A 22,220-nucleotide genomic window follows, 5' to 3' on the forward strand; every position below is an offset into this window, starting at 1 on the left:
GGTTAGTTTTCTATATCTGGACAGCATGTATGTTCTTTTTACTTAAATATTATGGTCTTTAACCTCATCTATTCAAAGAGGAAGATTTTTATAATATGATTATCCACATGTTGTAGAATTATATTTGGAAAGTAAATTAGTAATATTTGGGTGTGTGTGTGTGTGTGTATGTATGTGTTTTTAGGAAAATATATTTTGTGCCTTTTTTTCTTTTTTGCTGATTGATTTATCATGTATCTTACAATTAATTGTTTTTCTGAATTTCTCAAATTACAGGAACATAATACTTAGTACAAAGTAGTTTTTAAGGAGTGACTGAAATAGTAATCTAATTTTACTAAATAGATATATCAGTTCATATGACTATTTTCTTATTTATTGATTTTGAAAGATTTATTTTAGAGAGAGAAAGCACCTTGAATGTGCGTATGAGTGGGGGGAGGGACAAAGGGAGAGGGAGAGAATCTCAAGCAGACCCCCCCCCACCGACCCCCACCCCTTGCCTCAGCACAGAGCCAGATTCAGGGCTCCATCTCATGACCCTGAGAGCAAGACCTAAGCTGAAACCAAGAGTCATATGTTCAACTGACTGAGCCACCCAGATGCTCCTATTTTTTATTATTATTTAATGATTTGTTAATTATCTATCAAAATATGATGTTTCCACCCCCTTATCTTGTAAATATGTGGTCTTTTTTATTGATGGATTATAAAACCAGCAATTGTTCAATATTTCAATGTGGGAATGATATAATCATGCATCTTTTTCACTATATATTATAGTGACCTTTTCCACTGCAGATTTTGGGAGTTGCATATGATGTCTTGTTATTTACAAGTACACTATGTACAGTGGTTTAGAGGTCTGTGTTTTATCATGTTAAATATGAATTAGAAATATTTTGATGTCTTTAAGATTTAATCTAGTTACCTAAACTATAATGTTTTTAGGCATTTCCATAATTTTTTACTATTTAGTCCCTCTTAACTGCAGGAAGTTGCAATATTTATAGATGCTTCCTTGTATTAGATCCTAAATAAATTCATACCATGAATGCACTCATCCATCATCATAAACTGTCCTTTGAACATTTACATTTATTATGTCTTTGAATTATGTTAAGTATAAACTACTTATGATTAGATTAGATAATTTGTATTTTGAGAAGATCAGATGGAAATTCACAGAGGAAATAATCTCCAGTATTTTTTTTATTACCTCATAATGGCTACACACATGCATACACCCACCACACACACACAATATACATGTTCTTGCAGGTAATAATCTGGATATTAATTTTCATTACATTTAAAGACAGCAAGGACTTAATACAGAATTTTTCCCAATAAAATTCTTTTTTTTTTAAAGATTTTATTTATTTATTTGAAAAAGAGAATGAGAGATAGAGAGCACGAGAGGGAAGAGGGTCAGAGGGAGAAACAGACTCCCTGCTGAGCAGGGAGCCAAATGTGGGACTCGATCCTGGGACTCCAGGATCATGACCTGGGCCGAAGGCAGTCGCTTAACCAACTGAGCCACCCAGGTGCCCCTCCCAGTAAAATTCTATAAAATTAAAAAGGTTTGGAAAAAAAAGACAATTGTCCTTTAGTATTTTTTCATTTGAGGAGATTTCAACATGAAATTAAATGGAATATGCATTATATAAACTCTGCTCTCTAAATACAAAATCATGTTATCAATGAAGTCCATGGTCATAAAGTAATTACAATATTTTGCATATACTACAAAATAAAAATAAATTTCAAACTTAGATGAAGAAAACCAAGGCAGCAAACTTTCATTTTCTACATCCAAAGAAAACAGGACTTTCTATTTAGAGAAGTCAGTGCTCCATGATAACAAATAATTTATACGATCTTACTGAATGACTTCACACTAAAACTTTCTCTTAAAGAGAAAATTGGTAATGGTTCAAGAAATGGAATTCCTGACTCACCTCATTCTAAATTAGAGCATATTTTCTTCTCTTTGCCAGAAAGTTCATCAAATTTTTTAGACAGTGTGCTTACTCTGCTTTATTAAATGAGATGAAACAAGTGCATTTATGTGTGGGTGATTTATTTTTTAGAAGTTTCAGTGCTTAAGCAAGAAACTAAAAAAAAGTCACCACACCAAAGAGATATAGTACAGGTATGATTTACGTCCCTCTGAGAAGAAAGAAAAACATAACAGTATCTCCTTTCAACTCTTTCTCCAATCCATAGTCTTAGCTCAGTCATTGGTAACATTTGAAATAAGAAAAACTATATACTTTAAAGATGCATTTTGGGGTGCCTGGGGGGATGCTCCACATCATGTCATTAGGAAACTACAAATTAAAACAAGATACCAGTATATACCTACTGGAATGGTCAAAATCCATAATGCTGACAATGTCAAACACTGGTGAGGATATGGAGCGACAGGAACTCTCCCATTCAATGCTGGTGGGAAGTCCAAATGGTACAGCCACTTTGGAAGATAATTTGGTGTGGTTTTTGTTGTTGTTGTTTTTACAAAACTAAACATAATGTTACCATATGGCCTAGTAATCACGCTCCTTGGTTGACCCACAGGAACTGAAAAGTTATATCCACACAAAATCCTCCACATAGATGTTTATAGCAGTTTTATTCAAAATTGCCAAAAGTTGGTAGCCACGAAGATGTGCTTCAGTAGGTGAGTGGATAAACTATTTTGCATCCAGACAACATAATATTATTCAAAGTTATAAATGAGCTGTAAAGCCATTAAAAGACATAGAGGAAACTTAAATGCATATTAGTAAGCAAAAGAAGCCAATCTAAAAATGTTACATACTGTATGTTTCCAACTACTTGACATTTTGGAAAGAACAAAACTATGGGGACAGTAAGAAGAGGGGACATTGCCAGGAGTTTAGGGAGTAGGGAGAACAAACAGGCTGAGCACAGAGGATTTTTAAATTAGTGAAACTTCTCTGTATGGCACTAGAACGGTGGATGCATGTCATTATATACACTTTTCCAAACCCACAGAATGGATAACATGAAGAGCGAACCCTAATGTAAACTATGGACTTTGGGCGATGATGTATAGGTTATAATGTGTAGGTTTTCCAACTGTAACAAATGTATCACTCTGATAGGGGGATGTAGATAATGAGGGAAGCTATGCATGTGTGGGAGTAGGGTTACATGGGAATCTCTGTACCTCTCACTTAAGTTTGCTTCAAACCTAACTAAAACTGCTCTAAAAAATAGAGTTTATTATTAAAAAATAATTATAACAACCTTATTACCTAAATTAATAGTGTTTCTGTGCATTAAGAACTTTAATTGGGATCCAACTTTTTCTTATTATGTTAAGAACATTTTCTTTTACTCCGAGCTAACATATTTTAATTAATCAGAAAAAGTCATTTGATTTACCTTATTTTTCAACATTAAACAAGATAAAGCATATATCCTATTTTTAAAATATTAAGGTCGGGGCACCTGGGTGGCTCAGTCATTAAGCGTCTGCCTTCGGCTCAGGTCATGATCTCAGGGTCCTGGGATGGAGTCTCACATCGGGCTCCCTGCTCAGCAGGAAGCCTGCTTCTCCCTCTCCCACTCCCCCTGCTTGTTCCTGCTCTCGCTCTCTCTGTCAAATAAATAAATAAAATCTTAATAAAATAAAATAAAATATTAAGGTAATGATTTAAAAGATTTCCTATTATTAAATCATCCTTGTAATACTAGAATTGATTTCATACATTTATTTGGAGTATTTGGAGAGTCATAATGTTTTTGTTTCTAGTTTTCCTTTTTGTCCAATGTTGTTATTAGCAATACCATAGGCACCATATGACTTGAATGCCTTGAAAACCTTTTTATCTTTGTCCACGTTCTGAGACATTTCTTAAAGGTTTCATATAACTTTCTCACACACATTTTTATACATGATCCAAAGTTAAACTGACAGATTGAAATTTTGGTCCAAAACAAACGAACAAACCCACTAATGTAAAAACAAAAACAAATATATAATACCAATTTAAGTTTTTTCAATTAAACTATCTTAAAACTTAGGTGTAAACAAAATTTCTGGTTTTTTTTTTTTCACTGAAAAGTACTTCAGAATCTACAGATGGCAAAACTGGAATTTATGAATTCCAGTAACAGTTTTATTCAGAGAAAAAGCCAATTTTCATATAATCATAAAATTTACTTTGTCAAAAAATTTCTCAATATGTGATCTCACAAAACTTTTTTACTCTTTGAAATAAAGTCAATTTTATAAGTGAAATGGGAAAATGTCCTTTTTGATATCTGCCCATTTCCTGGGATATGGTAATAATTCGAGCCCTCATTCAAGGACGTCATTGACAGGGGGCGTTTCCTGTGAGTTGCCTCTGATTAGGCCCTGGGGGTCTAGGGAAAAGAAAAATTCTGTAAGAATGTGGCCTGATTCTTAAAATAATATAATGATTTAGGGACCAGAGAAGATTTAGGTCAATTTTTACTTGATACAGACCTTGGCAACATTTTAATAACATGAATGCTATTATAGGTAGAAACTAATTATCCTGATTGCAACACTAGCAGACCTTCAGCATTTCTATCATACTCTGGTCAGTGTTCTCAAAAATCTGGAAATTCAGGATCTCTTCAAAGAAGAAAAACATGTTCAACTGTGATATAATTAGCAGTTTCTATGGCTTTTGTTCTTAAGAGACAATAATAGTTTTGATTCTTGAAAATGTTTAATTATATAGGAAAGGAAATTCAAGGCAGAAAAGAAGATAATTTATAGCATAATTTCAAAGTAATTAGAATTTGCAGAAAACAACTCTTATTATGCATCCTGTTTAATTTGCAAGATCTTATCCCTTAAGAAAAAAAATTCAAATTTTACATTAGTTACTATTTTTTTTGTACTTTCCTAATCACACTGTATTGAAAACAAACAATTATTGTTATTTTAACAAAACAACTTCCCTTATTTTTAGTTTTGTTTTTAGGATGCATCTATGTGAACTAAACAGTGAAAAAGTTGTTAGTTATATTTATATGAAATTTGGAAAGTTGTTTTTTAATCAGAAGGGTTCTATTATATCTAAGATCATATTTTATGATAAAATCATATATTTATATATATAAATATATGTAATATACAAAATCAAATATATATACACACACACTACATATATATATATATATATATATATATATAAAATCATACCACACCCCTATAATTTAACATTTTAGGTTGCAATACAAAATTTAAAGCTATAACATAAATGTATAATTTTTGGTTTTGTATTTGGGTTTTATTGTTTCTTTGCACTAAAAATCTACCCAATTTTTATTTACTGGATCTTTGACAAAAAGATATTTAAAGGAAAATAATAGTTATCACATGTTTTAAATTCTATGTTGCTATTTACCAATCTGTTTTATTATTTAAAATAAAATGTTATTAGTACTAGTCCAGCTGTAGTGAAAGACAGTTCATTTATAATAACTGTTTTGGAAACAATTTTTTTTTTTAACTATTTGGGGCTTCACTGAACCCTAAAAGTCACCACCTCTACCACAATTTTTTTTTTTAATTCTCAACATTTAGCAAGACATGTAGTTGTGGGAGATTTTATGGGCTATGGTAAACGTGCTACCAGTTGCATTAATCGGATACTGTCTCAGCAGAATGGATTCAAGCAGGGTAAGGTAGGTCCTACTAGCCTTGCATAAAGTTCTTATCAGTGATTGGTGCTTGAAATTCCAGCCAACCTGTTCAAAGGACATATGTGTCTAGTACTTATATCTCCCCGGTTTAAATGAAAGCAAAAGCCACTAATTTCAGAAGGCTGATTAGAGGAATTGGAGAATTTAGATTAGACCACATCAGGAGCAGTAATTTAATCTAACCAGAGAATACACACAAGCACACATACACATTCTTGTGTGCTGTCAATTTAAGCTGAGATGTAAAATAGTCTACCCAGGTAGACTGGAAGAAAACCATTATGTCTGTCTCTTTAACAGTCAAAGATGTAATATATTTTGTAATATGTTTTAGTCTAGTCCTTCTCAAATTTTAATGTAGGATCTTGATAGAGGGCAGATTCTGATTCAGAGGGTCTGGGTAGGCTCTGAGATTTTGCTTTTCTAACGAGCTCGCAGAGATGTATATGCTGGCTTGTCCAAGGGCCAAACTCTTAGCAACAAAAGTATATACCAACAAGACTTCAGTGATTAAAGCTATGCATAAATAACAATTCATTCTATGAACCATTATAGGATAAAATCCTTTAACCCTGGCAAATCTTTGCTTTTTAAAAATGGATGCGCCTGTATTTTCCCAGTCTCTAACTTGATAAACATCTCCTGTGTGTAAAATCTTTAGCAAAGAACAGAAATACACAAAGTTTAAAATGGTAAATACTATAATGAACATGTCAGAGAACAGAGCTGAGAGTTCAGAAGACATGGGTCTAGTCTCAACAGCAGGTTACTACTATCCTCTTGTAAGTTGCTTAAATTTATTACTTGCAGTTTTCTATTTCACAGGGTTTTGAGGAGGATGAAGTAGTCTTACAGGAAGCACTGTGAAAAGCATAAATTACTATGCAAGTACAGGATTTTAACTGTTCAAGATTATTTCAATTATTTCCTTATGTAAGGACATCAATTTTTCAAATTATTGCCTTAATTATTATTAAAACTTTTTAATATTCAGTGTAATAACAATGTCACAGCATCTACAGTGTGGTGGATCCAATTTAAAATTGCTTCTGATGCTTAAATCAATTTTCACTTTTTGCTCAGTGCAGGTACTCTATTAACACTATTCTTACCTTTTTTGTTTTTTGTTTTTGCAACCCTTTCCAGTTGTTTCTGCTTAAAGAATGATTACGTATTTTGAGTACTAATATAAAGTTGTTTCTACAGATACCTAATCAAGAACTTCCAACTTATTTTTTAATAAGTACAGGGTTAGCCATTTTATTTTAGTAGCAGTAAGAAATGATTTCTAATGTCTTTAATATGGATTCAATTGAAATTAGTTCTACTTTCTGGTGGACCTCCAATTTCAAATGAAATAACTATTAAAAAATACATAGAAACCATTATCTGAACAATATTCTGAGTCCTATATAATTACATATTATTAGAATATATTTCTTAGACCACGTAACAAGAAATATGTATATATATATACCCCCACCTTCCTAATCCATTCATCAGTTGATGGACACTTGGGCTGGTTCCATAATTTGGCTATTGTAGATAATGCTGCTATAAACATTGGGGGTACATCTAGCCCTTTGAATTAGTATTTTTGTATTCTTTGGGCAAATACCTAATAGTACTTATGCTGGATCATATGGTAGTTCTATTTTTAAGTTTTGGAGGCAACTCCTACTATTTTCCAGAGTGGCTGCACCAGTTTGCATACCCACCAACAGTGTAAGAGGGTTCCCCTTTCTCCACATCCTCACCAACACCTGTTGTTTCTCGTGTTGTTGATTTTAACCATTCTGACAGGTGTGAGGCGGTATCTCGCTGTAGTTTTGATTTATAATTCCCTGGTGATTAGTGATACTGAGCGTCTTTTCATGTGTCTGTTGGCCATCTGTATGTCTTTATAATTAGGAATAACTGACATTAAAAATAACATATTATTAAAACCTATGTCATATTATCTACAGTTTTTTTCTGATTCCAACAGATTTGTATTCTTTTTCCTTAAAAATTAAAAGGGTTTCCAATTTCTTAATTTGTTGGAACTCTCTTATACACACAGTCTCTAAGAGAAGACGGTAGGTGTACGGACAAAAGATAGCCTCCCTCATAAATTGTTACATGTTGCTATCATTTCATAGTGAAAGCCTCAGTCAGTGGCTTTGATACTGAATGAAAGTCTGAAAATCAACTGAATAAAAAATTTCTGTTTCCTTGAAAGAAAAATGGATAGTACTTCCTCCCTTTAAACAATGGTTTTATAATATTAAGACATCTTGGAAATACATGCATCTGATCCCACTTTTAGGGTTTTGCACTTATAAAAAGTTCTGTAAGTATTACCCTGGAGGACAGGGATTGCTCTTACTCAGCTCTGTTTCTTATAACAGCTCTTGGTACCTAGAGAGTGCTTAATGCATGCAGAAAATGGAAGTTACCCAGAGTAATATGTTGGTAGCTAGCTATGCACTGTGCTATTATCGTTAATCTAGGAGGATTTAGAATAGAACTGCAGGGGAGAAGGAGAGAATAGCATTGTATGTCAGTAACTGGGATGAGTGATGAACTTGAGTTATGTACAGAGAAATGGAAATACTGTTCACTGAGATGAAAAGGGACTAGACTTGGGGAGACTAAAAATACTCATTAAAAACAGAAAATACATTTTATTTTGTAAAAATAAACAGCTATTAAATTGGTTTAATCTCTGCCTAAAAGTGATCTCTTAACTTCCCATTGAAATGTAGCTATTTTACCTTTATCATATTACATAGTATCTTAATTGTTTTTGCCGATCATCATATATTAAGAAATAAAATGGCAATCTGAGTATTTTCAGGGATTACTATACATTCTACTAACATTTTGCAATGCTTAGAACTATGAAAAAAATTCTTTAGTATGTATCACATCTAACTTACATTACAAACTTCAGGGACAGACCTTTGTTGGAAAGATTTTATGGTACAGTTTCAGGGGTATTTCTATTTTGGTTTGTGTATTATAAACTTTATTAGCGTGATAGATGTTGTTTCTTATGGTTGAGGGATGGAGACAGAACTAATCAGGAAGTTATTATTTACCATTAGGAATTTCTCTTTTTTCCCTTTATTTCTCCTTCCCCTTTTGCTTTCTTTGCAGGCTCTATCCAGTGGACAGATTTGTTTTTGAAAAAAACGTTTTTTTAATTAAAGAGGGCATGTACTGAACGGAGCACTGGGTGTTACAGGCAAACAATGAATCATGGAACACTACATCAAAAACCAAAATCGTAACGTATGCTGATTAACATAATAAAATAAAATAAAATTTTAAAAAAAGTTTATTAGAAGTTTCATTTTGCTATTACCAGAACATTCTTTATGAACATACTAGTAACAACCATTAATAACTATGATCCTTCCAAGGATGAAGAGTTTGGGAATTCATGAGTGGCTTACAGGCAGTACTGCTAAGTGGAGTCACAACACATTTTTACAAAATCAAGGTAACAAAATTAAAATGCTAATAAATTTTAGTAAAGATTCTGTAAATCTTCATAACATGGCTACCTCCTTGGGTGCTGTCTTTGCTGTATCACTACCCAATGACTTCTGCACTGCACAGCATCAAAGCTGGACCTGTTAACAGTTTGCCATTATTTTTCTATTTCATGCTACCGTGTTCCTAGTTCCAGCCAGTCTTTTCAATTGCTCTCACTCAGAAATTAATGAAGAAGGAAGGAAATAAAAATAGTTTCAGCTTGGATAAAATATGGAAAATTAGTTCACATTTTAAGATTCATTAACATACAATTATCTCAAGGTCTTTCAAAGGCAATCTCACTATAATTTTCTTCATTTGGGCACTGATTGGCTGATCAGAGTTGGCTATATTTACCTTGGTAACTATGAAGGAATGTGATTTTTCTCCTTTTATTTAAAGGAATTCAACAGCAATGACATAACAGGAAGGGCAGTCATTAGTTTTTTTATGGCAAACAGCATTATCCCACTACTTCAATAATTTCTCCTCAATCAAAATATTTAATATGATTACTGAAAACACATGAAAGTAATTGATGAAAGGTGTCCTATACCTTGTCGGTTCAGCTTAGCCCTGTAAGTCCAAATCCTATAATATGAATTTTCAGTATAACTAGTTTCTTTCCCTTTAATTCACCCCCAAATGAGTGACGTTTGATGATAATCCATGTGTTACTGTTGCCTATCTTCAAAATTCATTTATTTTCATGTGACTTACAAGATTGCTTTTGTCCTGCAAAACATTTGTACAACTTGTTCATTTATTCTTAAATGTGTTTAGAAAACATATTTGATAAACAACTGACTCTATGGATATTAAGCAATTAAGTGGCAGTTATCAGTTGGATACCAGCCTTGGCATTATTTACTTTCAGGATCACAGATACTAAAAGTTCACTAAATTATAAGTGGGTCATAAGATAATGTATAAACTGAAAACCTATTCTATACTGGCTGTAACTTAATCCTATTGTATGCTAAATGGAAGAGGCATGTGGATCCCAAAGGGAAAGCTAAATCTGCTGTCACCTATTTCCCATATACACTCATGCTAGGATTTTATAAATGTATAAGTGGGGTAGTCTCTTTGAAAGTGAAACCCTGGTATCTTTTTATTAGCAATTAAATGAGCAAAAGAGATTTATGTGAAATTAGACAAATTTATAAACATATTGAAGAGACACATTTTTGATGGGTCCCTTACATTGTCAGCTTACATTAAATCCAAAAACAGTTATAATATAGCAAATCATTGAGCAAAATACTAGAAACTACATTTCTATTAAATAAAAGTTATATTAATTTATAAATTATTACTAATGAATTGCAATTAGTTTTCAAGTGTGTATCTTTATTTTTGAATCTATCTATCTATCTATCTATCTATATATATAGTACCACATGGATAGTGGTATACAGCTTAACATACAGAATTTATGTGATGATCCAAAAGTGCTATAGGAAACTGAGAGAATGATGAGAGCAGAATGTAGGAGGTAGGGGTGGGAGGTGAAGGGGCTTTGATTTTTTCTTGTCTAGTTTCTTAAATCTAGTTTGTGTATATAGTGACATAAACAATTATAACTTAAAAATGCTCTCTTTTTTAAGATTTTATTTATTTTAGAGAGTGAGGAGAGAGAGAGAAGTGAGGGAGGGTGGGGGGGTGGGGAGGGGCAGAAGGGGAAGGAGAAGGAGGAAGAGAATCTCAAGCAGACTCCACGCTGAGTGTGGAGCTGGTTGCAGGACTCGATCTCAGAACTCTGAGATCACGACCTGAGCCAAAACCAAGAGTTGAACACTTAACTGAATGCACCATCCAGGAGCCCCTTGAAGATGTTCTTTTAAAGAGCATCTAAACATACTTAAATTCTCCTTATTAATATTATTGGGAAAACATTTTAAAGAGCCTTTTTCTGGATAACATTTTGTAATTTATATTTAGTTGATATATGAAGTTTAGAGCATTATAATGCCTCTCTTTCATGTGTAAGTAACAGTGTGATTAAGTTTAAGAAATACTTTTTTTTTTTTTTTGGAAGCAAAGGAGTGGTAGGTTACTTCCATCAAAATGTACAGACATCATTAGGTCTGTGTAAGAAATCCTGTATGTACATACTCAGTCTAAGGGCATATGTCATCATCACTCCACATCGTCATTTCATTCTTGTCTTTCAGCCACTTTCATTGCTTTCCTAGAAACATGTGGCTGTTAAGTGAGAGATTGTGCACTCTACTACATTTTTAGCGACCTGACATATTTAGGTATCTTATTGTTCCATTCCTTAAAATTCATACATAACATTATAAAGCCAGTTAACATCAACTGAATTGTTTTATCTTTTTGTTTTTTAAGATTTTATTTACTTATTTGACAGAGAGAGACACAGCGAGAGAGGGAACGCAAGCAGGGGCAGAGGGAGAGGGAGAAGCAGGCTTCCTGCCGAGCAGGGAGCCCAATGCAGGGCTCAATCCCAGGACCCTGGGATCATGGCCTGAGCTGAAGGCAGATCTTAACCATCTGAGCCACCAAGGCACCCCTTGTTTTGTCTGGTTTTGATAACAGTGGTCACTTTTGCAAAAGCTTTATATGAATTTACTCATACATAATCCTAACTACTGAACAGAGGAGAAAATATTATTTACATTTCAAAAAAAGGGAACATGAAGTACAGAAATCTCCTACTAGCTATCTACAGTTGTCAGCTCGTGTCCAACTCAAGCAGTCAGGCTCCACAGACTCCACACTTTTAGCCACTATCTTAAGGGGTATAGATGATGTCCACACATGAAAAAATTTAAAGCTAAACTGTGACAGAGCAGGATAAATGATTTTCCCTGAAGTCAGCAAAGCAGTCAATGTCTCCTTAATTATATTGGAAAAACTTTAATAAAGAATTAACCTAATGGTTTCTTTATATAAGTGATGACTACTGCACTTATTAGAGCTAAGTTAACACTTGGAAAAACTTGGTTTATCACTTCATTATTTCTTCTGCTAATTTTGTTAAGCTTATTTTGACTAAAATTTTATTTGCTATTTTAATACTAAAGCTAAATATTTTATATGTTCTTGATGTACTAAGTGCCCCATGACAACAATCAATTAAAACACAATAGCCTGAGAACAGATTTAAAAAGGCAAACCACCTTCAGGTAGGTTCAGTGTATGAATCTGCCAAATGTGCCGTATGTACTGTTTGTAGCCTGTCTGCAAACGGCAACGGCGGCAACCACAGCTGTCGCGAGCATGGAGCGTATTATGACACTGTTCTTATTAACTTACATGGGCTGTCTCGTGCTTCCTCAGAAAAACAATATATTGGTATCAACTGTGTTTTATAAATCATAAAGGGGTGATGAAAATAAGTGAATTGCCTCCAATGTTGTGTAGGTAGTAGATGGAAGGACCTGGGATACCAACTCAAGCAATGTGACTCCAGAGCCTCCAAAGCAGATTCATTCAAGAATTTCTTACTTGGTATTTCCTAGAGTGTAAGGCAAAGTGGTAGGCCCCATGATAAATATGAGCAAGCACCTACGTGCTCTTGAGATTCAAAGGTGGAAAGATTAAAATTGATCCAGAGAGTGGTATGGTTAAATGAAAAAGATAGTAAATTTGAGGACAATCAACTCTATTCGATTTGAGTGTGTTAGTGTTTAATATTGGAGAAGTTGTTTAGGATTAGATGATAAAGGACTTGACAGACAGCAAAATCTGGATTCAATTCACTTGTAAATTGAGAGACATAAACGATTTTTGAACGGGGAAGTACTGTGATAGCCATCAGAGCTGTTATTAGGGAGACATCTGACAATGGTATCTGAAAAGAAAGAGTATACATGGCTTATTGTGTTAGGTAATCTTACAAAATAAATTGTAAACAATAATTTATTGACTGAGACAAATTTTTATCATCAAAAACTGCACGTAGGATTTCTTTTTGTCCTAAACCTGCAGACTTCGTTTCTTGGCATGATTATCTGATTGGATACTTATAAAAATAAACAGCATAATACATATTCTCAGGAATCAACATTTCTCCTTAATTCAGATTTAATTTTATTAGCCATGTGAAGATTACACTTCAGAAAACAGTTAGGATATATAAATGGACAGACATTTTATCTACATGAAAAGGCAGGTTACTTTGTAACTTTTTCCCATTTTAATATTATCATAATAGCTTTTGAGACATTATAATTAAAACCTTCCAGTCTGAAAGCTTCTGAAATCTACCACTCTGGAAGTATTTGTGTCAAGTGGACATTTAATAATATTGCAAACTTATTCTTCCCCCTCAGAGTGATTAGAAGGTAAGAAGTATTTTGTTTTGTTGTTTTTTTTTTCCCCCAAAAAAACTATCCATGCCATTAAAATTCAACGGCCTTGCTTGCCGTCATTCAGCTTTATCTGGCTAAAATCCTTTAATTCCCCAGCCCTGCTGTTGGGGAGCTCTAGGCTCATCACACTTAACCTCTGCCTAGGCTTCTCAGAAAAGAATTTGTTTCAGTCCATTCATAGTTTCAATAGTTGAGCAAGCCACACGCAACTGCACACTGGTCTTTTACCCTGAGCACACTAATCTGATTGTTTTTCCACTCTACAAACTCTGGGTCAACAATCAAGCTGCCGCCAGAAACTAATTAATTTGCAAACAGGCTTCTGTTTTCACAGAGGGAAAGCTTTTGAGAGCCATGTCAGAGAGGCCGGTCACACCATGGTTACATGCATTGTCATGGCATCCACTTCTTCGGGTAAATCTCTTGCTTGATGTCACTGCACACATGAACCCAGATTACCCAGTCAGCAGTAAATCCCTATTGAGGCCCAGTGAGCTTTGAATGTAGTGAGTCTAGAAGAGGAAATTGGTATAGACAGGCTCTCTATTCATTAAATTGATGGTAAGACTAGAGAGAAAAATGTTAAAAACCAGAAGAAATAGAGAGCTGGCTTTAATTTAAAGAATTTTCCAGGATATTGTCTCATTTTTCTATATTTTCATCAATTTTAATTTAAAAAGTGGGATTCTCTAAAATAAATGTAATAATTCCCTTAAATGTTATATAGTTCTACTTTCACCTTTCAATGATAAATTCTGATATAAGTGGTTCAAAGTTTTGGCTAATATGTTGTACTTTTTAGCTCATCACCGAAAACAGTTAACATAGCATATCCTAACAACTGTATTCAGGTACACTGTCTCGGAGGCCTGAAAAAACTAAAATCATCTTCTAAGCATTGCCACTAATGAGTTAACTTTTACTCCAAAGTTTTATTCATTTTTTTCATTAGTGCAATGTAATTTCAAGCAAAATCAGTTAAAAGTGATTATGTTCTTTAGACAAAATATGACAGAGAAAATAGGTCCTCAGAAAAAGAGACCAAATACATTTTGGTAACTTAGTGCTCCTTATGAAAAGAAAAAGCATATTTAGTGAGGTTTATTAAATTTATCATCATCTGGAGAGTAGACTAATTTCATGCTGTGTATTTTTTTTTTAAAAGATTACTTCTGGGGGGTATGCATTATATTTCAGTATGAAAATTTTTCTGGGCAATAGATTCCTGTGGGAAAAAACCTCAGATAACTATTCGGTTGTGTTTAGGTACAGATTGTTTTGAACTATTACACATCTATGTTTCAGGATAATTTCAGCAAAAATAACCAAAAATATTATCATATTTATTTGTGACTCTTTACATTGATGCCTCAGGATGTTTAATGAATACAGAGTATAATTCATAGGAGATGCAATTAGTTAAAAAAAAGACAGTATTCCTGTTGCTCCTTCATACGCTATGAAAACCAAGAGGACATTTATGGTTGCTGTTGTTAGTTTTAACTGAATGGTAACTCAACTTCTATGATACTCATCTGTTCATATAACCATAAAATAAGGCATCCTGAGGGCTTTTTCTCCCAAGGTCGGCAAAATAATATTGACGTACTTAAGCCAGAGAAATAATTCAGACTGGCATCATTAAGAAGTCTGACATTATGCAAAGCTAGATAATTCATTTTACTTATAAAAATTTCCAATTGGATACTCTGGCAGTTTATGCCTTTGAAGATGGTAGAATTAAAATAGAGCACCAAAAGACTTGTATAAGTGATTTCAGATTATGTACTATGCACTATTAATTTGTGCTCTCATAGATTATTTGTGGTCACATTGCTTGGTTCTATTTTCAAAAAAATGTCTTGTGGAGAAACTTGAATCTTTAGAGAACATGAAATATCCTAGTACATGACCGCAGAGGAAGCTATGCTGATTCCAACGAGGGCAAGCCATCCTGGTATGAGTGTTACAAGTGAGAGGAAGTGGAATGATGACTTGCATACCATTTCAATTACAGAAAAAAGCAAGTGGGTTGGTCTATCCACAGGCACGATCCTTTTAGGAAATTCCACTAAAAGAAAACAGGTCTTCCTGAAATGAGTGGGAAGGCCTCACACTCTGGGCACTGTAATTAGGTCTGTTTGTGTTCACTGGGCCTTGGCTCTCTCAAGGTTCCATGTGGTTTTATATATTAAACCTGACTCTGACTGCCCTTTCACCCTGACTCAAATATAATCACTCACAGAATGAGTCTGACAAAGCTTCCTAATCATGCTCCACCCAATGGAAGTGGGATAAAGGATACAGAGAAAATTCACAATTATTAAGTGCTTACTATATGCCAGTCATTCATTTAGCACTTTTTACACCATTATTATGTGGTCAGTTTTCTACAAGAGGTAACTAGTATTATAATCCCATTAAAAGTAAAGTCAAAAGTAAAGTAGTATTATAATCCCATTAAAAGTAAAGTCAAGTCTTCCATATCACATTGCATCCCAGCATTAGTCCAAGACATAAATAATATTGGAAATAGTGTCCATCAAAAAGAAAAATAAATGTAGGTTAGCCATCCATCTGCTCTAATGAATGGCTACCACATATAAAAACTAAGTAGTAGTGTTTACATACTAAATGTTAAGAAATCATTATTATAACAGAAGCATAAACTTATTTTTTCCTTACTATGAATATACAGAGAACAACTGTACCTAATTTTCACAGTTAGTAAGCTGAAATTGGAATTGAAGTTTAAATGAAGTTAAAATGATATAATATTGAGAGAATTTATAATGCACAAGAAAAACAGTGAATTTGGGCACATCATGTCAAACACATACGAGCACATTTTCTGAAATCAAAAGATGTTCTAACACCTAGTAACCTTAACCTTCAGGCTAATTTAAAAAATTCTTTTTTAAAAAGCAGTTATGTAAAAGTCAATAGATTCCATCTCTCTTCTGTTTCTTCATCTAAAATTGTTACTCATTCCTAATTTTTTCTGTTAAAATGAAACTAAAGTTGAACATTGACTGATGTAAATTTTAGTGATTATGAAAATAGTGAAATTCCATGAAAAATATCAAGATATTTTAAGATCTAATTCTAGGCATTTGTTTTTGTTTTTTTCTTTAGCAGGAATAAAAATTAAAAGTCACCTAAAATAGGCCAACTGATTCATCCAAAATAACTGAACAGGTTTGAACTGATTTGAGAAAAGTAACTCCTGTGCCAAAATTAATTTTAATAGCCCCAAAGACCTTTCAAAAGTACACTGCAAGTATTTATTACCTCTGGCAGCACAAATGATTGTGTAGTCTATGCTGATGCCTCAAACTCATTTATTTTACGCATGAATATGTAAACATTATGTTTCCAATTTTATTCTGGAATGGCATTTAATTTCAAGAGGCTTGCAATTCACACAGTCCCTTGGTTCTATCTCAAATGTGTCTGCATCCTCCATGTTGCAGCAGTACTGGTTTCTGCACCCTGTCAAATGTAACCTTTGTGCTAATTTGGTAAAATCAGTTCTCACGTTTAGTGCTGAGAGACTGATAACTGAATTCTCAAATGAACTACACATTTGCAAGATGAAGTACAGAGCTGTGGACAATGACTGCTTTCCCACAGTGTAAATTCTTCAGACTCAGCTGTCAACATGTAAGTGTGCAACACAAAAGCAGCTTTAACTTGATGACTTTTTTCCTCCAAGGCCATAAAAATGAAATGGATACTATATTCTCCTTTATGTTATTCCATCTTCTTGGATTTTCTTTTGCATGGACAGGGAAAGCCTGCATGCCCTTTAGAGTTCTTAGTAGATAGAAGTCTCCTTCTTGCTGAATAAAAAACATTTTTCCTTCCTACATAAATATTTCAGTTTAAGAATAGACCAGATAACAATTTTGAAAGAGTTTTTTCCCCACTAATTTTGACTCCACACAAAGTTTAATAATTGACAGTGGATATTCTAAAATTGTTCTCTGGGATTTTGTTGGAATTTGGCTCTTTTATAGTTTTGCACACATGCTCTTATGGTGATCTCAGCATCTTTTTTTTCCCTTGCTGAATCCTCTGATTTTTCATATGGTCACCCACTATTCCTCCTGAAACCCCTAGCATGGATATTTGATTCTATGTCCAGACCCTTTTGATTACAACAGTGTTTGTACTCAATTATGAATGATCTTAGGCATCATCTGCATTTATGATACAAACAATGGGGAAGTGATGTCAAACTTACTGGAAACTTGGCAGGGCAAGAAATGAGGGAAGCTAATAGAAGTGACACTTTAAAGAGAAAGGGCTATTTAATAGTGAGAAATATTGCAAGAGATAGCATCCAAATGGACAGACTGATTGAAAGGTATAGAAAGTTATTAGTGGCCTTAGGAAGAAGCAGCTCCCTGGGTTCAAACTCAGGTTTAAGGTGGCTAACGGTGGTGAAAATGTTGAGGAAACAAGATCCTAACCAGACTATGGACTTAGACACACAGGGACTTTACATCATACCAGGATTAAAGGAAGAATTTGGATAGAACAGATGAGCAAGTTTTCAGGTCAGAGGGAAGAAATCAGGGAAGGAGAGAGAAAGACAGCAAAAGAAATGTACATTGGGTAAATTTATGAAAAAAACATCAATACAATTAAGAGCAAAGGCAGTGTGGAAGGTAAGAGGCACACCATTCATACTAATACATAAAAAATAATAGGATGATCAGAAATGCTACAGGGAAGAGATGCTGACTGAGGTAATTTGAGGTATGTTTTATGTTTTGAATAGTCACTTTAAAGTATGAGATATATCAGAACAAAAATTATCACAGACAACTCTCATGGTCTCCTGAAGTTTCAGTGAAATTCACAGAAGTGTGATTTTTCTCTAATGAACCAATGAGAGAGGTGATAAAAGGAATTTTGGGTACCCCAAAAGGGCAGGAAAAATAGGTGCGGTAGAAATTCAAAGAATGAGATATTCAAACATCTTACTGAGAACACAGATGGACTATAACCCATGCGCTCCATAGGTTCATGGAGCTCATCCATGAACTCTAGGAAACCAGGAAGAAGTTCATGGATGGGAGATTAAGGTCTGGGCAGCTTTATTTTATAAGACTGAAGACAGATATACATGGAGATAGTTATTTAATAATAAAAAACATGATAATATTGTGGGGGCCATCACAAAAATCTGTGATAAATGTGAAAGTGAATAATAAAAAAACAAACTCTACAGAGAAGAATAGATTAGGATTATTTAGTTCAAAATATGAATAAAAATGTCATTTATTTATTTATTTTAGGCATACACATTTTGAACATTTTCTCCTCTATTAAATTTACTTATATACTAAAAAAATCTAAAAAACTTGATCAAGTTCAAGTCAGTGCCTAAAGTTCAAGAAACTGTGTTCTTGTTACAAATCTTCCACCACTGGATTAGAGATAATCTTAGATAAAACATTAGTCTTAATTTTCTCACCTATACAAACTGAGAGAAGATATTAGGAAGATTAAAAGAGAATCAAAGGAAATAAAAGTTCTCTGAAATTCTGAAAACACTTTCGATGTCATGTTATTAGCATTACAATTTGTTTAAACGCTCAAGAACGTGTATGATGCTCTCAGGGCAGTATGAGAGGTGTGGAGGAAAACAACACATCACGAGATTTGTTGTGGTGTCTAGGTAAGACAAGACTGCTAAGTCATCTTATCTGTTTCCACTGCCTCCTTTCCGCAGCTCCAGCCCAGATCTCTTTCTTTACACAGTTCACTACTGAGAAACTTCAATTTTGGCACGGAGCAACTATTTTCCTGAATTTTTAATCTCGCTTTTCTCTTCTTCCCCTATTTTCTCACACCCACAGTGATGAAGTCACCACCATGAGTTTAACTGCACACTAAATCTCAAGTCACAGGAAAGTTCTCCACTGACAAGTACAGTTACCCATGTTACATAACATGCCTGGGCTCTGGCCCCCACCACCTACCATTGAGCCACCTGGAATCATGCTGCTCCGTCCTAATTGGGTGGTGGTGCCCGAGAGTTCTGAAGATTGCAAAATCTCGCCCCATAAAATCAGCCGCAGTCCCGGAGTATAATTCTCCATCTGTGTTGTGACAAAATAAAACCACATATGCATCCTTTAATTCAATTAAGGAAAGAAAAACAAAACACACAAAAGTTTCATGTAAAGACCCTGCTAAAAAGAAAAGAGAAATGCTCTCTGCATCATTAGGCAGTTACTTATTTTTATCCTATGTCTTTGTTGAAATGAGTATTTTAGTAAATGATCACTCACTGACTAAGTATCTGACTCCTCATTAAGTAGGAACTTCGAAAAATGGAGTAAAATATGGTTCAGGGGACATTACTAAAACATAACATTTATTCTTTTCTACTATGACATGAGAAAAAAGGAAAAAACGCATACTATATTCATCACTTTTTTTCAAAGATTTTATTTATTTATTCATAAGAGACAGAGAGAGAGAGGCAGAGGGAGAAGCAGGCTCCCCACTAAGCAGGGAGCCCGATGCGGGGCTCGATCCCAGGACCCTGGGATCATGACCTGAGCCAAAGGCAGATGTTTAACCATCTGAGCTACCCAGGTGCCCATCACATTTTTGTATGTGTAAAGCAACTGCACTTCTAAATCCTTATTTATTAGGGTAAGATACCACCATGAAATATTGCTTATAGTTCTTATTTTAATAGAAATGAAAATTTCAATATATTTCCTTTTTAGTGATAACTGAATGAATAAGATTTTGCAATACGTTAGAAAGGACGAATATTTTCCTCCTCAAAATTGTTTTCTTGCTTTTTATTTTTGAATATATCAAGTGGGAGAAGTGTTCTAACTTAGTATAAGTTATCACATAGTCTAAAAACAAGTTTGTCATGTAGTCTCAGATATAAAAGAAATATGTCTGGCACCTGGCTGGCTCAGTCAGAAGAGCATATGACTCTTGATTTCAGGGTCATGAGTTCAAGCCCCAGTGTTGGGTGTAGAGACTTTACTTAAATAAATACAATAAAAAAAATTTTAAAAGAAAGTGTGAACAGGAGGAAATTTTGACTGACACAGTTCAAGATTCTGTTGTGTTTTTTGACTCATAATATTTACTGAATACCATTCTGTGTTTGCTGGGCAGCTAGACAGTGGCTTGACAATTTCAAGTGATCTCATTTAGTTCTGTCAACAACCCCATGATGTAAATGTTATCCCTATTTTCCAGTTCAAGAAACCCAAGGCTGCTCAGCTAATGCCTAGGAAAGTAAGGATGAAAGTTCAAACTCAGGCCTGTTTCATCCCAGTCCTTTCACATTAAACCCTACCAGCTTTTAATAAACTGAAGGTTGTAAAAATTGTATTTTCTTTCCTTAAAACAGAAAGCACCTCCCATTATTTCATCCAGGAAACACATTATTGCCTGCTTACCTCTAGTGAATTATCAGCAAAATGAAACAACAAAAAAATATAAAATTTTCTTTAAATAATCTACCATAATTATAGTACACTTAATATTATCTTGTTGATCATTTGAATAAGTTAATGTTTCTGCATTCACTGATTTGAAAAATAATCACAAAATAAGAGTAAATTAGAACTTAAACATTTGTATAACACTAACATTTCCAAAGGATTTTCATATTTATTAAATAAACTGAAAAAACTTCCTGTGCATCTTCAAGTATAAATGCCTTTGGGGAAATCTTGTTAATCTGATTTCTCATGTGATATTCTTTGTTCACACTCTCAATTCTCACTTACAAATAAAGGCTTTATAATGAAAACAGATGTTCTCAGTGGTCCGACTCAAATCAATTCCTTTGGTAGAACCTGTGGTTCTCTGATAGGTCTGAATGCACCCACCTTTGGAGAACATCCAAGGCAATGGAGAAGAGCTAAGCAGAGTAAATCACTGCACAACTCCAAGGTTTAGCTTGAAATATTAATAAAAAGATAACTTTTCTTACAGATGAGTTTTAAGATAGTGATCATTTATTTTGGATTGTTGTGAATCAAGACAAGTAAAAATGACAGTCTGACAGTATATTAAGTACAAATTACTAGGTAAGTGAATGGTACTCTATTACGTTCAAAATTGTCTATATGGTATCTCTGGGATTCAAAAGCATCCTGTGTTCTCTTCACCTAATTAAATATCAAGTTCAAATCTGACCTGCTCTCATCAGAATATGCTGCATTAATATTTTATCTGCCCACAAGGTAAAAAAATAAACCTATTCTAAAAGCACAAAAATGCTATGAATAAGCTATCTATAAGTTTCAAAGATGCTCTGAAATATGTAAATGCCTACTGTCTCCTTAATTTTAACTTATTTTCAATCACTATAACACTTTTATTAAGGTTGATATTTTATCTTTTTACAAATAATTTATAAATAGATGTAATGGATTTTTAAACTTCAGGTAAATTATTTTCTTGACCTGTGTGACTAAGAGGGCATTAGTTAAAAATGTGTTGTAAAAGTAGCCTAAAATGTTCATATTAATTTCAAATATTTTAATGTTGCCACACCTGCCATAGGATGCCTTGTGTCCTCTTTAGCTCGGAAAATCAAAAGTATTAAATTATTAGTTGAACCTCATTGCCCTCTCAACCACATGT

General features: G+C 33.8%; 1 protein-coding gene across 3 annotated transcripts in view; it reads right to left on the reverse strand.

The window, feature by feature from the left end:
• The window catches only part of SEMA3A (semaphorin 3A), a 463,873-nt gene that overhangs the window by 57,724 nt on the left and 383,929 nt on the right, over positions 1–22,220 (reverse strand). For all 3 annotated transcript variants that reach the window (XM_027574766.2, XM_027574767.2, XM_027574765.2), the window contains one exon: positions 19,571–19,690. In XM_027574766.2, coding sequence (XP_027430567.1) covers positions 19,571–19,690 — 120 coding nt within the window. The remainder of the gene's footprint in view (positions 1–19,570; positions 19,691–22,220) is intronic.

Source organism: Zalophus californianus, chromosome 12 (genome assembly GCF_009762305.2).
Source record: "Zalophus californianus isolate mZalCal1 chromosome 12, mZalCal1.pri.v2, whole genome shotgun sequence".
Taxonomy (NCBI): Eukaryota; Metazoa; Chordata; class Mammalia; order Carnivora; family Otariidae; genus Zalophus; species Zalophus californianus.